The following is a 13,942-nucleotide window of genomic DNA, read 5'->3' on the forward strand; positions in this document are numbered from 1 at the left end:
CTCGGAACTGGCCTCCAGGGGTCAGCTTCCTGCCGACCATGCCTGCTGACCTTCTGTGTCTCCACTTTACAGGCCAAGAACAAGGAGACGGGTGCCTTGGCTGCTGCCAAAGTAATTGAGACCAAGAGTGAGGAGGAGCTGGAAGACTACATCGTGGAGATCGAGATCCTGGCCACCTGTGACCACCCCTACATCGTGAAGCTCCTGGGAGCCTACTACTATGATGGGAAGCTGTGGGTAAGGCTGCCACCGCCTGCCCCCCCCGGCTCCCATAGCCTGGTGCCACCGGACCCTGCCTGGTTCTAAGGGCCTCCTCTCTTTCTCAGCTTCTGCTTCGAGGGCGAGGGCTGGGGCGAGGACAAGGTGAAGTCAGGGGCTCTGGGTCCCCTGCCCTCCCCTTTCTGCAGAGCCTCCCCACTTTGGGGGGCTGGGGTAGTGGTTTGGAGTGGGCAGGAAATCTGAAGTTCTACTGCCTGGCCTCGCATCCCAGTGCTGCTTGGATAGCCCTACGCAAGTTCTTAACCTCTCCATGCCTCAGTTTCCCCATCTGTAAGATGGGGATGGTAACACTACCTAGCTCATTGAGTTGTTCTGGGGATTAAATGAGTTAATTCGTGATGGGTGCTTGGAAGAGTAGCTGGCACATGTCAGAGCTCTGTGAGTCTGAGCTGTTTTATCATCTCTTGTGGTGGCATCGTGACTACCACTGGTGCGGCTGCTCCAAGGGGATTCCTCTCAATGGCAGCACTAAAGGGGGCTCTTTAATTGCCCCCACTCTCTGTCAGTAACCTCATATTTTGAGGTACACTGTGCGGGTGCAGCTTTAAGCCCCATCTTCCCAACTCAGCATCACACTTAGAGGAATTCCGGGGTGCCCCGGTTTTCATGGAGCCTGCCCTGCAGGCTGGCTCCCCCACTGACATTCTTCTAGTATTAATGCCTCTCAGTTTATAAAACCCAAAATTCTAGAAGGTACGTGTCTCCAAACCCCTCTTTTCAGCCAATATTGTGCCTGCAAAACATCATATTTATGTCCCGAAAACTCAGCATAACATTTGTAACAAAATGATATGCAGGAAAAGTCTCGTGAATTCTAGATGTAATTGGAAGACTGTCAGAATCACACGTAGACGGTTTGCAGAGGGAGCCAGGGTCGGCGTGCGCCAGATCTGAGAGCGAGGCCCAGGCTCTTGCCACCGCATTACTGGTTGTTAATAATGATTTGGTGGTCAGAAGAGGATTTTTTTAAAAAATTAATTTGTTTATTTTTTACGTGGCATGGAGGATCTTACTTCCCTGACCAGGAACTGAACCTGGGCCCATGGAAGTGAAAGCACCTAGTCTTAACCACTGGACTGCCAGGTAATTCCCAAGAGGGTATGTTTTAAGCATTGAACCTGCTATCATGAGAGTTTATCATGTATAGGGAGAGTATTAGTTACACTCTAACTATGTGTTAGTTACATTTTAGGAAATTAGTGGGGAGTTTGGAGTTGGCATGTCATGCTTTATAATTTTTCCCATTTGAAATAATGGTAAATAGACTCCACGTTGATCCTTTTTGCACAGAATGCCTGATTTTGAGGAACAGAGCTACTGATGCTTGATTGGGGAAATCTGTGTTTCGTTTAAGACAGGGATCCTGTTATTTAAGAAAACCAAAGGAGTGGTTTAGAAACCACTGTCAAAGTTCATCCCTTTCATTTCACAAAAATGAAGGAAGCCAGTGGGTGAGAACTTTGCTTCTCAGCCCCGCCCAGAGCTCGGTCCACTAAAACTGGTTGCCCCCTGCAATGGAGGCCAGCTTTCCTTTGCTTCTCTGAGTATCTTCTTGGGGGGTCTCCTAGATGTCACTGGGGGGGGGGGATAAAATCACCATCACCCTACTGTCCGCTGTGGATTTCAAAGCCCATCCTCATCCACTGTCTCCAGGCATGTTGGGAGGTGAGCCAGGCAGGGAGACTGGTCACCGTTTTCCAAAGGGGAGGGGACCGACACACAGAGAGGGCAAGCTCCTTGCCCAGGAAGCTGAGCCTATGCATTTCTTCTGTCTTGATTCATGGAACTGCCTTCTAAAAAGTTTTTTCTTCTTTTAAGAAATTAGACAAATTTTAAAGTATATGGCTATCAGAGAAAAATGAGAGTATATAGAAAAGCAAAAGCAAAAAAAAAAGATGAACACCATCCAAATCTTTACACCAAAGATAACCACCGATAACATTTGGAATATATTTTTCTAGACTTTTTCTATATATACACACACTCATAGTTTTTTAAAAAAAGATGCACTTACACCAGACTTGTCACTTCACTTTTTACTCTTTTTATTTAAGATATATTAAGAGCAACTTTTCATGTCTTAGGGAAACACCTGCATCTTCATTTTTTCTTTTGTTATAGAATTCTATCTTCTGACTATTAAGCATTTAGGCTGCTGTTTTTTTTTTTTTTTTTTTTTTTTAATTGCTGTTATAAGCAACTTGGTGATGGACATCTTTGAATTTTTGTGTTCTTGCCTGAGAATCTCTTTAGGAGAATTTTTAAGATTTTTAAATGTCTCTTGCCAAACCGGCCTCACAGAGCCACTTTTTATATTATGCAAATGAGTTTTCCCATCTAACCACTTACCCACAACACACACACCCCCACCCATCCATCCGTCCGTCCGTCCATCCATCCATCCATCCATCCATCCATCCATCCATCTACCCTGCTATCCATCCACACAAACTTTGTTGGATTGCTGATTTCATACCCATCAAGCAAAACATCTTTACTGTTTGCGGCTGGATACCAAGTTCATTACTTTCTCAAGTCCAAAGATAATACCTACAACAGCTAACATTTATGAAGACTTACCATATGCTGGGCCTTTTGCTGTGCATTTTACTTGCATTATGTCATTTAATCTTCAGTCTTTGAGGTTGTTGCTTTATCCTCATCTTAGGGTTGAAAGTGAGAAACAAAGATACTAAGTTCCCCACCCCCACCAGGCCACACAGCAAGAAAGTAGCAGAGCTGGAAAACCCGGTGGAGAAAAAGGACAATTTGTAACTAGACAGTGACTGTGATGAGGTTGTTTAAATAGATACACCAGAATTTTCTGTCCCAAAGTTGTCACTTTAGGCTGTTATTCTTATCCAGGCCTTTTCTATGGCCAAAATCATTTCTCACCTTCCTCTTTTGTACTTGCCCCTACAGCCCATGTTTGTTACTTTGTAGACTCTTAAAGGTGCCATGTCCTCATTTTTGAAGATTTGGCTTCTAGATATTGTGAAATCAAGGAAGGTGGGCCTGGAACTGGTGGATCAAGACGGATAGAGTTTCAAGCAGGAGGATCCGTATGGGCAGTGGTGTGGAGGCGGGGTAGGTGTGGCATGTTTGGGTCATGGTAGACTAGGTTTGGGACAGCACTTGGTGAAAGATGAGGCAGTCATTGGGGGCAGTGTTGTGGAGGGCCTTGAATGCCAAGGTGTGAAGAGTTTGCACTTGATCTTTTAATAGATCAGTGGTTCTCAAAGTACAGCCTCTCAGACCAGTGGTAGCAGCAGCAGCAGCACCTGGGACCTTGCTAGAAATGCAAAATATTAGGTCCCAGCCCAGACTTGCTGAATCAGAAACTCTGGAATAGGGCTCAGCCATCTTTTTTTTAAAATTGGAGTATAGTTGATTTACAATGTTGTGTAACCATCTGTTTTAAGGTGTCTTCTAGGTAACTCTGATGCTTGTCTAAGTTTGAGAACTATTGCTTTAGGTAATAGGGACCCAGTGGCAGTCCCACAGGGAGAGAGACAAATTTTGTGTATTAGAAAAAAATCACATTTGAGGGGGCAGGAGTGAAATCACTGAGGCCGACCAGGAAATGTTAAGAATAGACTAGGCCAGAAGTCCAAGGATGTGAGATGGGAACATCCTTTGGTCAGGAAAGGGTTCAGAGGAGGGAACATTTGAATTGGATCTTGAAGGATGCATAGGAGTTCTCCAAGGGATAAGAGAAGGAAAAGCAGTCTGAGGGACAGCATGTACAGAAGTGTGGAAGGGAGGAGTCTCATTCTGAGACACAAGGTTGAAGGTGCACCAGCTTTTGGGTTCTTTCCTTCTGTGTAGTGATTCTTGGCCCCATTTTGTGACCAGGCCCTGGGGCCACACAGAATACCTGTGTGGCCCCAGGAGCCAACTTTTCCATGTGGGTGTCTTTGACAAAATCAGCCCTGGCCTGGGGTCCACTCTCATAGGCTGGGCTTTGGGATGAGAAATTGACTGTTGCCCAGGTGTCCTGGGCCTCTTCCCCAGCCGTGGCAGCCAGGGACGGGCTTTCCCCGGATAGGGTGGAGGTCACTCACAAAATCACCCCACCTGCAATCTGACAACATTAGCTCATTTTCTTCTAGAATTTGTAATCTTCGCAAAATCCTTCTAACGGTTTCTTATGACCACTTCTGCTTTTGAATATCAAATGGTGCAAGTGGGGGAAGAAAACAACCCAAAATATTCTAAACCAGCACCATCCAATAGAAATATAACGTGAGCCATATATGTAATTTAAAATTTTTTTTTTTTTTCTACACTGCTTGGCTTGTGGAACCTTAGTTCCCCGACCAGGTATTGAATCCAGGCCCTCGGCAGTGAAAATATGGATTCCTAACCACTGGACCATCAGGGAGTTCCCTAAAAATTTTCTAAGTGCCACATTAAAGCAAAAATAAACTGATGAAATTAATTTAAATAATATAATTTATTTAACCTAGTATATAAAACATTATCATTCTGATGTCATTGATATAAAAATTATTATTAAGATATTTTTCCTTTTTTTCCCTTCTAAGCCTTCAAATCCAGTATGTGATGCATGCTGATAGCACAACCTCAATTCAGAAGCTAAATTTTCATCAGAAGTGCATGATCTGTATTTAGATGTCATAAAATTTACAGGTGAAAAAGTAGATTCACATCGCATAGATTCCAATATTCTTTTTTTTTTTGTTAGATTTATTTATTTATTTTTGTCTGTGTTGGGTCTTCATTGCTGAGGACGGGCTTTCTCTAGTTGTGGTGAACGAGGGCTACTCTTTGTTGCGGTGCACGGGCTTCTTATTGCAGAGGCTTCTCATTGTCGAGTATGGGCTCTAGGCACGCGGGCTTCAGTAGTTGCAGCACAACAGGCTCAGGAGTTGTGGCGCACGAGATTAGTTGCTCTGCGGCATGTGGGATCTTCCTCGACCAGGGCTTCAACTCGTGTCCCCTGCATTGGCAGGCAGATTCTTAACCACTGCGCCACCGGGGAAGTCTCTGTTCCAGCATTCTTAAATGTATCCCAATAATAGAATCGAGTATCAGTTTTAAAATTTAATTAAAAGTGAATAAGGGCTTCCTAGGTGGCACAGTGGTTAAGAATCCGCCTGCCAATGCGGGAGACATGGGTTCGATCCCTGCTTCAGGAAGGTCCCACATGCCATGGAGCAGCTAAGCCTGTGTACTGTAACTAGTGAGCCTGCGCTCTAGAGCCCGGGAGCCACAACTGTTGAGCCCACGTGCCACAACTACTGAAGCCCACATGCCTAGAGCCCATGCTCCGCAACAAGAGAAGACTTGGCAATGAGGAGCCCGCGAACCACAACAAAGAGTAGCTCCCGGTCGCAGCAACTAGAGAAAGCCTGCATGCAGTAACGAAGACCCAACACAGCCAATAAATAAATTTTAAAAAAAAGTGAATAAAATGATATATATAGTTCTACACTAGCCACATTTCAAGTGCTCAAGAGCCACGTGTTGTTAGTGGCTACTGTGTTAGACAGTGTAGACAGTGCAGCTCTGAAGATACATGCAGTCCCCCCAAATAAGCAAATGCGGGAAACCCTGGGCTGACCTCATGAATTTCCTTTGGTTTATAACTGCCCTTCCCTGCAACAGTCCCATCCCCCATCCCCCACCCCTAGCCCTGAGTCAGATTTTGGCCTCTGGGAAAGTCTTTCAAGGGTTGGGTCTCTTTTCCTGCACGTCTTCTGGGAATGAGACAGAGACAGAGTGACAAAATGACAAATGTTTAACAGTTGTCTCTCTGGAAAGAACAGCCCTGGTTTATAGCATCTTCCAGTTTCTGTGGTGTATTCCTACCATGGTCAATTTTAAGCTAAAACAAAATGTCACTAACACAGAGCTGGAAAGAGATGCTGTAGCACTCCATGATGAAGTTATTTCTGCCATACAGATACGATAGATGTAAATAACTTCAAGAGTAGAGATAACAGTAGAATGTGCTAAAATAACTAGGGAAGTCATGAGTTTTGAGTTTATCATCTTTGTTGTTTTTAATACAACTTAAAAATAATAAGGTTACATAACTTAGTTTTAAACAATGGTTATGTTACCGGCTTACGAAAATTCCTGAAAATTTAACAATCAGTGAAAGCTGACGTCGGCACACCCTTGGAGCCAGACCAGAGGAGTTTGACTGAACCACAGAATGCTACAGCTGGATGTCATGCAGCCAACATCTCATTTGAAAGATGAGACAACTGTGGACCAGAGAGGGTCTGGAATGTACCCAAAGTCACAGTGAATTAGTCACAAGCCCAGACATACAGATGTCAGAGGGGATGCGTGACCTCGTGTCACACTGCCCTAAGAAAAGCCCTTCCACAGCTCTCCAGAATACATTCCAAACCTGTTACCTGGTGCACAGGCCAATTATAGTCCATCTGTCAATATCTTCCCAGGCCTCTCTTCTCCAGCTGTTCCAAGCTTCTTGCAGGTGGCGCCTCCAGGCTATGTTCACCTAGTGCCTTCTTCCAGGCAGGCCTCCCACATTGCCCCCTGCGGAGTCAGCAGGAGCATCGCTTCCTCCCTGAGGCCTTTGAAATTCTTCCCCCGTATCTCTAGGTGGAACTTACCTCCTCTTCCTCTTCTCTCTGCTCCTCAGTTTTCTCTCTTCTTGGCAGTCACAATTTAGTGCTGTCACGCCTTGGGGTCTCCCCCCTCTGGTAGACAGGACCCTGCCTTTGCTCCGGCAGGGCTGGTCCAGAGCAGGGGAGGCAGTGGAGGTCCAGGCAGACCCCCTCCGCTTGGGGGCCAGCTCTTCCCTGGGGAGACTGAAGGCAGTGGGGCCCCTGCAGCCCACGGGGCACACCCTGGGGCTGACATTGTCCTTGCTTTTGACGGAAGCAATTCTCCGGCTGTTGGTAGCTTGCGAGGAGGAGAGGAGGAATCTTCCTGCCCCTCAAGCTGAATCTGGCTGAAAAGTGAAGGTGGCGGTGGAGTCCTGCTTCGCAGGCTGTGAGGATTTCAAATCAGCTCCTCTGATTGCTTCCTGACCTCTGGTTTCCCTCAGCCTTTTTGACAGGACAGCGAACCTAATGTCTTGATCTGTTACCTGTTCACCCCGGGACTTCTGGCTCCTGTCTCTAGAAGCTTGGGTCGTCCTGGGGAAATTAAGCTTGCAGCCCTGTGAGACCACAGCCCTGTGACACCATATGTTTATTCATGTAAACAAGTGTCTGTTGAATTTCTTATTTGTGACCAGCCCTCTTCCAGCCCTGAGGATACAGAAATGATCAAGACTGGCCCGGTCCCTGGCCTCACTGGGCTCAGAGTCTAGTGGTAGAAGCAGACATTATGGAAGCAAATAAAGAAGTAAATGAGACGACTTCAGCAAGTGATAAGTGTGTGAAAGAAAAATAACCTGGGAAATGTGATAGAGGTTCCTGGGGTGGGGGGTCAGGTGCTTTAAATAGGATGGATAGGGACGGCCTTTCTCATGAGGTGACCTTTTAGCTGAGGCCCCAAAGGAAGGATGCAGGGCCGACCTGCAAAAATTTCAGAGGTGGAAAGTTCCAGGTAGAGGGAGTAGGAAGTGCAAAGGCCCTGAGGCAGGAGCCAGTGAAGCCTGTAAAGGACCAGACAAAATTTGTTGTGGCTGGAGGACGATAAAAGAAGAGAGGCAGAGAACCGTATGAAAGGAGACCAGGTTGTCCATGGCCTTGAACACTTACTGCTGAGCACCTGCTGTGTGCTAGGCCCTGTTCTAGGGGCTGGGGATCCAGTAGTGAACAAGAGTTCCAGTTCTCGTGCTCATGGAGCTTACAGTCTGGTGGGGAAGATAGCCAGTAAGCACGTAAATGCATAAAATTAAGGTCATGATAAAGACCATGATGTATATGAGATCAGAGGTGTGGCCTTGTGATAGGGCAAGCCGCCTTCCATGCATGGTCAGCAGGAGGCCTCTCTGAGGAGGTGATGTTTGAGAAGGACCCAGTCAAGGGAAGATCAATGGGACAGCAAGTGCAAGGGCCCTGAGGTGAGAGCATGCTTACTGCATTCAAAGGCAGCGAGGGGCCAGTGTGCCTGGGGTGGGGTGGGAATGGTAGGAGGTGGGGTTGAGGTAGGGATTGTGGTCTTATTGTAGATGTTGGGAAACCTCTTCAGGGTTTGAAGCAGGCCAATGTCTGCCCTCTTCCTCAGCCATTAGTCTGATTAGTCTCTGAGTTCCTCTGATTCTTCTCCATGTCTGTCTCATGCATTGTCTTCCCTGCCCTGCAATGGAGAAACTAGGACCAGTCCTGGCTTGTGGCACCAGTTGAGATCTTAGCTAACCTCTGAGTCTCTAGCTCTTTATCTCTAAAGTGGGATGACGGTAACAAAACCTATCCCATTGTAAGGATTAAGTGCCCATTGGGCATGGGCAGCAGTGTCTGGCACAAAGTGGGTGCTTGGTTAATGCCATTGCTTCTCTCTCCCCTCCTCTCACAGTCCTTTTGTTCCTTTCTCACTACACCTTCACCCCTTGGTTTCTGGCAGCCTCTTCTCTTCTGGCTTTTCTGCCTTTCACCTGGTGAACCTCCCCGAGGCTTTGCTGTGATCATGTCACCCCCAAACAGTAAGAAAGGTGACATTAGGGTGGATGACGGAATCAGCACAGGGTAAGGAAACGCCTTTCATGTGCACATGCAGTCCTAGCCACCACACCACCTGGCACAGGTCAAGTTCAGGAGCCCCTATGCCCCCAAGTTTTGTCTGGGCAGGAAGTTTTGCACAAGTTTATCTGCACAGGAATCTCCTTGCTGACTGCCAAACAAAGCAGTGACTCCTTTGCTTGCATGGAAGGCCTCCACAGTCAGAGAGCCTTCCTGGATTCCCCCCCAGGTATGAACTTGTCATTCTCGAAGCTAAGTAGCTATAATATTTATTTATGTAACACTCTCCTTTGGGCTGCCTCTCCCAAACCTCATTCATTCTACTACCTCTGGAATAGTTAATATTTTTTTAAGGTGACTCACTTTTTAGAAATTAAATACATTTATTGAAAAAGAAACTTTCGTCTCACTACCCTAAATGGAAAACTAGGACCCACTTGCCATAAATAGAAATAAAAGAAAAGAAACCAGTTCTGTTCCATTCTGGCCCGATCCCTTTGCCTGCCAAAGCCCTCAGTTAGGAGGGAGGTTGTCACCACGGGTCTCTTCAGTGCTCGGCAGTGACCGGGCTTGGAAAGGAGGACATGCAGAGTGGAGGAACTCCTCTCCCCTGGTGCAGTGTGGTGCCCCAGTCTCAGGACCTCTACCTGGGGATGTGGCCCAGGCTGGGGGCACTCTCTTGGCTGGGGCATTTGGGTCTGGTCAAGCCTGGAAGGCCAGAGGTTGGGGACGGTGCTCTTAGGATTGAGGTGGCCGGGCTCAGTGACTTGTCCAGGGACACTCAGGGGAGAGACTGGGTTTGGACCCACCTCTCCCAACCCAGAGGCCAGTAGTCTTGCTCCCCCAGCTCACGTCTCAGCTCTCATTGTCTACACCTGGGCTTTCCCAGCATTTGCAGCTGTGGAATCCTCCTCTGTTGAATTCTTCACAGAAGTCCTGTGGCCACAGAGGATAGCAGCTGCCGTAAGCTGGAGAGGCAGGCCTCTTGCCACCCTCAGCCCCCAACTCCCGTGATGGTCCCCAGAGTAGCTTTCAAGCCTTCTGGGCTCTGTTTGGTCTCCATCAGGGTTTGGATCATTTTCTGTGTTGGGGGGTGGGGGGAGCTGTCCTGTACGTTGTAGGATGTTCAGCAGTGTCTCTGCCCCTACCCACTGGATGCCAGCAGAACGCCCATCGCCCCGCTCAGTGTGACAACCATAAACGTCTCCAGATGTTGCCAGATGTCCCCTGGGGGACAGACGCGCCCTTGGTTGAGAACTACATGTCTCTACCAGTTACGGCCTCTTGTTGGGGGGTGGAGGGTGTCTGCTGGAACGGGCCTACAGACACATTTTGTTTGGTACGTGAGATGGTTTTAGAAGTTTGCTGCTAGCATTTTGTCAGAAGGTGGCACATAAAGTTCTGGCTTTCGGACTTTTCTTGCACAGCCTGGAGATGCGGCAGCTGTTGCCTGGGGCTGAGCAGCGGCAGCCCCTTAGATGGACATTTGCTCTCTAATTAGCCTCGTGCTTCACTCGTCCCTAATGTCCCCAGTCCTCAGCCTGGGGGCTGTATGTCATTGGCATGGGCCACTGTTTCATTCTTTTCCAAAGAATTTCATTGATTTACAGTGTTGTGTTAATTTCTGCTGTACAGCAAAGTGATTTAAGTTCTTTTTGCTACTCTTTTCCATTATGCTTTATCACAGGATATAGAATATAATTCTGTGTGCTATAAAGTAGGACCTTGTTGTTTATCCATCCTGTATGTGATAGTTTGCATCTGCTGATCCCAAACTCCCAATTCTTCCTTTCCCCTTGGCAACCACAAGTCTGTTCTCTATATCTGCTCTTGTTTTTCTTAGAGTAGAATTAAGAGGAGATATTTCTCATCCCATGTCTCTATCGAAACTGAGGGAAGTGCAGATAACCAAGAGGACAGTATTCTTAGAAAAGTGTGCAAGATGCCATTTTTTCATATAGGCAGGGCTGCTTTGCCCCATAAGTTAGCTCCCCAGACCTGGTGGCATTTAAGCCAGGACTCCTGGCCTAGGGAATCCAAAAATAGGTTTGTAAGGCATCTGCGAATTTCCTGTACATATACACCAAGTAGTGTGTGTGTGTGTGTGTGTGTGTGTGTGTGTGTGTGTGTGTGTGTGTGTCTGTGAGAGAGAGAGAGCCTGAAGGAGTGATGGCAGGCTTTTCCGAGTGTGACTTCTTGTCTGAAAGTGAACATTCTACAAAGAGGAAGTGCAGGGCCCAGGGTCACAGAGCAGGGTGTGGATGGGAGGGGCCCACTGTCCACACATGTTCGCATGACCGCATGTCACCGGCCAGGGTTTCTGTGGCTTCTCGCCTTGGGCTCAGGGGGTAGCTGTTGGTCACTGACAGAGATTACATATCTGGCCTTAAAAAATACCAGAACTATAAAGAAAATGTGACATCAGAAAGTCACTAACAGTGCTGTGTGCATTTAGAGAGTCACTCAGTGCGGCAGAAGGAGCGCCGGGCTGGAGTCAGGGGACCTGAGGTCTTCCCGGATCAGGGACCAACTCTCTGTGACCCTAGAAAGCACTCTCCCTTCCCTGCATCTCTGCTTCCTGGCCTGTAATGCCAGGGGCTTGGAAGGGAAGATCTCAAGGAGGCCTTTTGGGCCGAGTTGACGTATTTTGTCATAACCCGGATAGCTCTGAAATCCTGAATTCCAGGTTCGTGGTCAGCTGGGTGGCCTGTGGCCATCCTTCTCGGCAGTATTGTGGGCCAGGACCTCCTCCCATGGGCTCTGGGGTCCTGGTGTCCCTGGGGTCCCTGGCATTCACTAACCCCTGCTGTCCTTCTGGATTAGGCCTATAGAGGTGCCTACTTTCGGGACACACACGCATATCCAGGGAAGCGCTTGAAATTCCCTGCAGCCCTCTCAGTCCTCTAGGTAAGTGTATTGTTACTTACCAGTTCTGTTGGTCAGATAGGGTGCAGTGAGGCTCAGGGAGGGGAAGCAGGTGCAGGAGCTTGTGACTTCTTGGTCAGGAGGGTGAATCAGGAGGCAGGGGGTTGGAGGTGAGAGGGAAGAGTCAGCAAAAGAACACAAATAGCTTGCCTTTGCCGGGACCTTTCTCTGTGCTGGACCCTTTCATGTTTATCTTGCCGAACCCTCACAGTTCTATGGGATTGAGACGTTGTTACCCCCATTTTGTGGATGTGAAGACTGAGGATCAGAGACAGAGAGTGACTGTCTCAGGTTCCAATCCAGATCAGCCTGGCTCCCGCCTCTGCAGTGCACGCCACCCCCACTATTCCTGGGCATCACCGAGAATGGTGCAGAGGACACATTCTGTGCCCCTGAGGAGCCCGTTGTCTTGCAGACCATTTGTTGGCAGTGTCTGGTGGGGAGGGGCCTGTGGCGTGAGGGTCCATCCAGCTTCTACCTTGGGCGCCGTGGACCCTCAGCCACAAGCAGGTAGAACCGTGTAGCTGTGGCCAGACAGGCTGGGTACTGTGGGGTTTTGTCTGGAATCCTGCTCTTGGAATGGCCGGGCTGGGGTCTCTGTGTCACATTCACAGGAGCGAGGGTGACTCTGTGTTCCGGGGATTTGCCTGCCGTGTCCCCAGGCATTTAGTTCATCACCTGACCCCATCAGCCAGCTGCCATCCCCTCCGTGGCGCTCCGGTGTGCCCCTCCCATCCCCATTCACTGCCCCCCGCCCCTCGTTCCTTCGGTCCATCAAGCAGTGGCTTTGGAGTTGGCCAGACCTGGGTTGGAATCTGGCTGCCTCTGTGCTGCTGGGTGACCCCAGGCACGTCTCTGAGCCTCAGTTTCCTCATCTGGACATGAAGGGTGATGACACTGATCTCGCAGCTATTGGCCCAGGGTTAGAAACCCAGCTCGCCCCAGCTGGCAGGACAGTAGGAGCCCCATGCCAGGCACCCAGGGGACAGGTCATGTGTGTTACTCACAGTCTAGATGGGCAGATAAACGTGTAAACCCAGCCCACAGGCTATATACCTAAGGCAGCCTTTTTCTAGTGTTTTGCAATAGTGTGACCTTTTGTAAATTGGCGTTTTTCATGTAGGAATCCGAGTATCTGGCTTGGCCTGAAGAGTTCGCAGCTCCGGCCACAGGGGCCCATATTCCCATGTGCGGTGTCTTTGAGCTGGGCTGAGGGCTGCTACCCCGTAGACGGCTACCTGCTGTCCCATCTGCCCACACCCCGGCCCTGGCGGCTTCCCTGCACTTACACCCTGCCTGGCCCTGATGGGAACAAATAACCCCAGACCTGGGTGGGAAGTGGGGAAACAGAGGGATGTGCTGAGGGCTGAGGGGCTGTCTTCTGTCTTCCTTGGATAGCGAGGGCCGCTTCCTCCGTCCTGGCTCTGCCCCTACTGGTCTCTGTCTCAGGAGCCCTTGGACGTGTGTTGTCAGTGGATGGAACCTTCGGTACTTGCCACTGTGGCAGAGTCTCTGCATCCCCATCACGATCACGCCTACTTGTGTCTGCTGTTCCACATCCGGGATCTCACGTGACTGGGCCCCCACCTCCCCGGAGCACGTGGGACAGCCATTATTCATTCATTCACTGGTTTAGTCCCTGACTCACTCACGCATTCATTCATTCGCCAACAGATGTTTCCAGAGCACCAACTGTGTGCCAGGCACTGTTTTAGATGCTGAAGGCACAGACACAAAACCCTGCCCTCTGGGAATTTACATTCTATGGGGCAGTGGGGTGGGGGTTGGGGGCAGACAATAAAATGAAACTGTGGGATGTATAGACAGATAGATGCTTGGGCTTGCCCGGGGCACCCAGCGTGTGTGTGTTTGTTTTTTATGGCTGTATTGGGTCTCCGTTGCTGTGCACGGGCTTCTCATCGTGGTGGCTTCTCTTGCTGCGGAGCATGGGCTGTAGGCTTGTGGGCTTCCATACTTGGGGCACGCGGGCTCTAGGGCATAGGCTCAGTAGTTGTGGCGCAGCTGGGATCCTCCCGGACCAGGGAATGCACCCGTGTCCCCCGCATTGGCAGGCGGACTCCTAAGCCCTGCGCCACCAGGGAAGTCCC

At 49.0% G+C, this 13,942-nt stretch overlaps 1 protein-coding gene across 2 annotated transcripts in view; it reads left to right on the plus strand.

The window, feature by feature from the left end:
* Positions 1-13,942, plus strand: part of STK10 (serine/threonine kinase 10) — a 122,426-nt gene that overhangs the window by 24,985 nt on the left and 83,499 nt on the right. For both annotated transcript variants that reach the window (XM_057729109.1, XM_057729118.1), the window contains exon 2: positions 73-237. In XM_057729109.1, the coding sequence (XP_057585092.1) occupies positions 73-237 (165 nt within the window). The remainder of the gene's footprint in view (positions 1-72; positions 238-13,942) is intronic.

Source organism: Hippopotamus amphibius, chromosome 1 (assembly GCF_030028045.1).
Source record: "Hippopotamus amphibius kiboko isolate mHipAmp2 chromosome 1, mHipAmp2.hap2, whole genome shotgun sequence".
NCBI lineage: Eukaryota > Metazoa > Chordata > Mammalia > Artiodactyla > Hippopotamidae > Hippopotamus > Hippopotamus amphibius.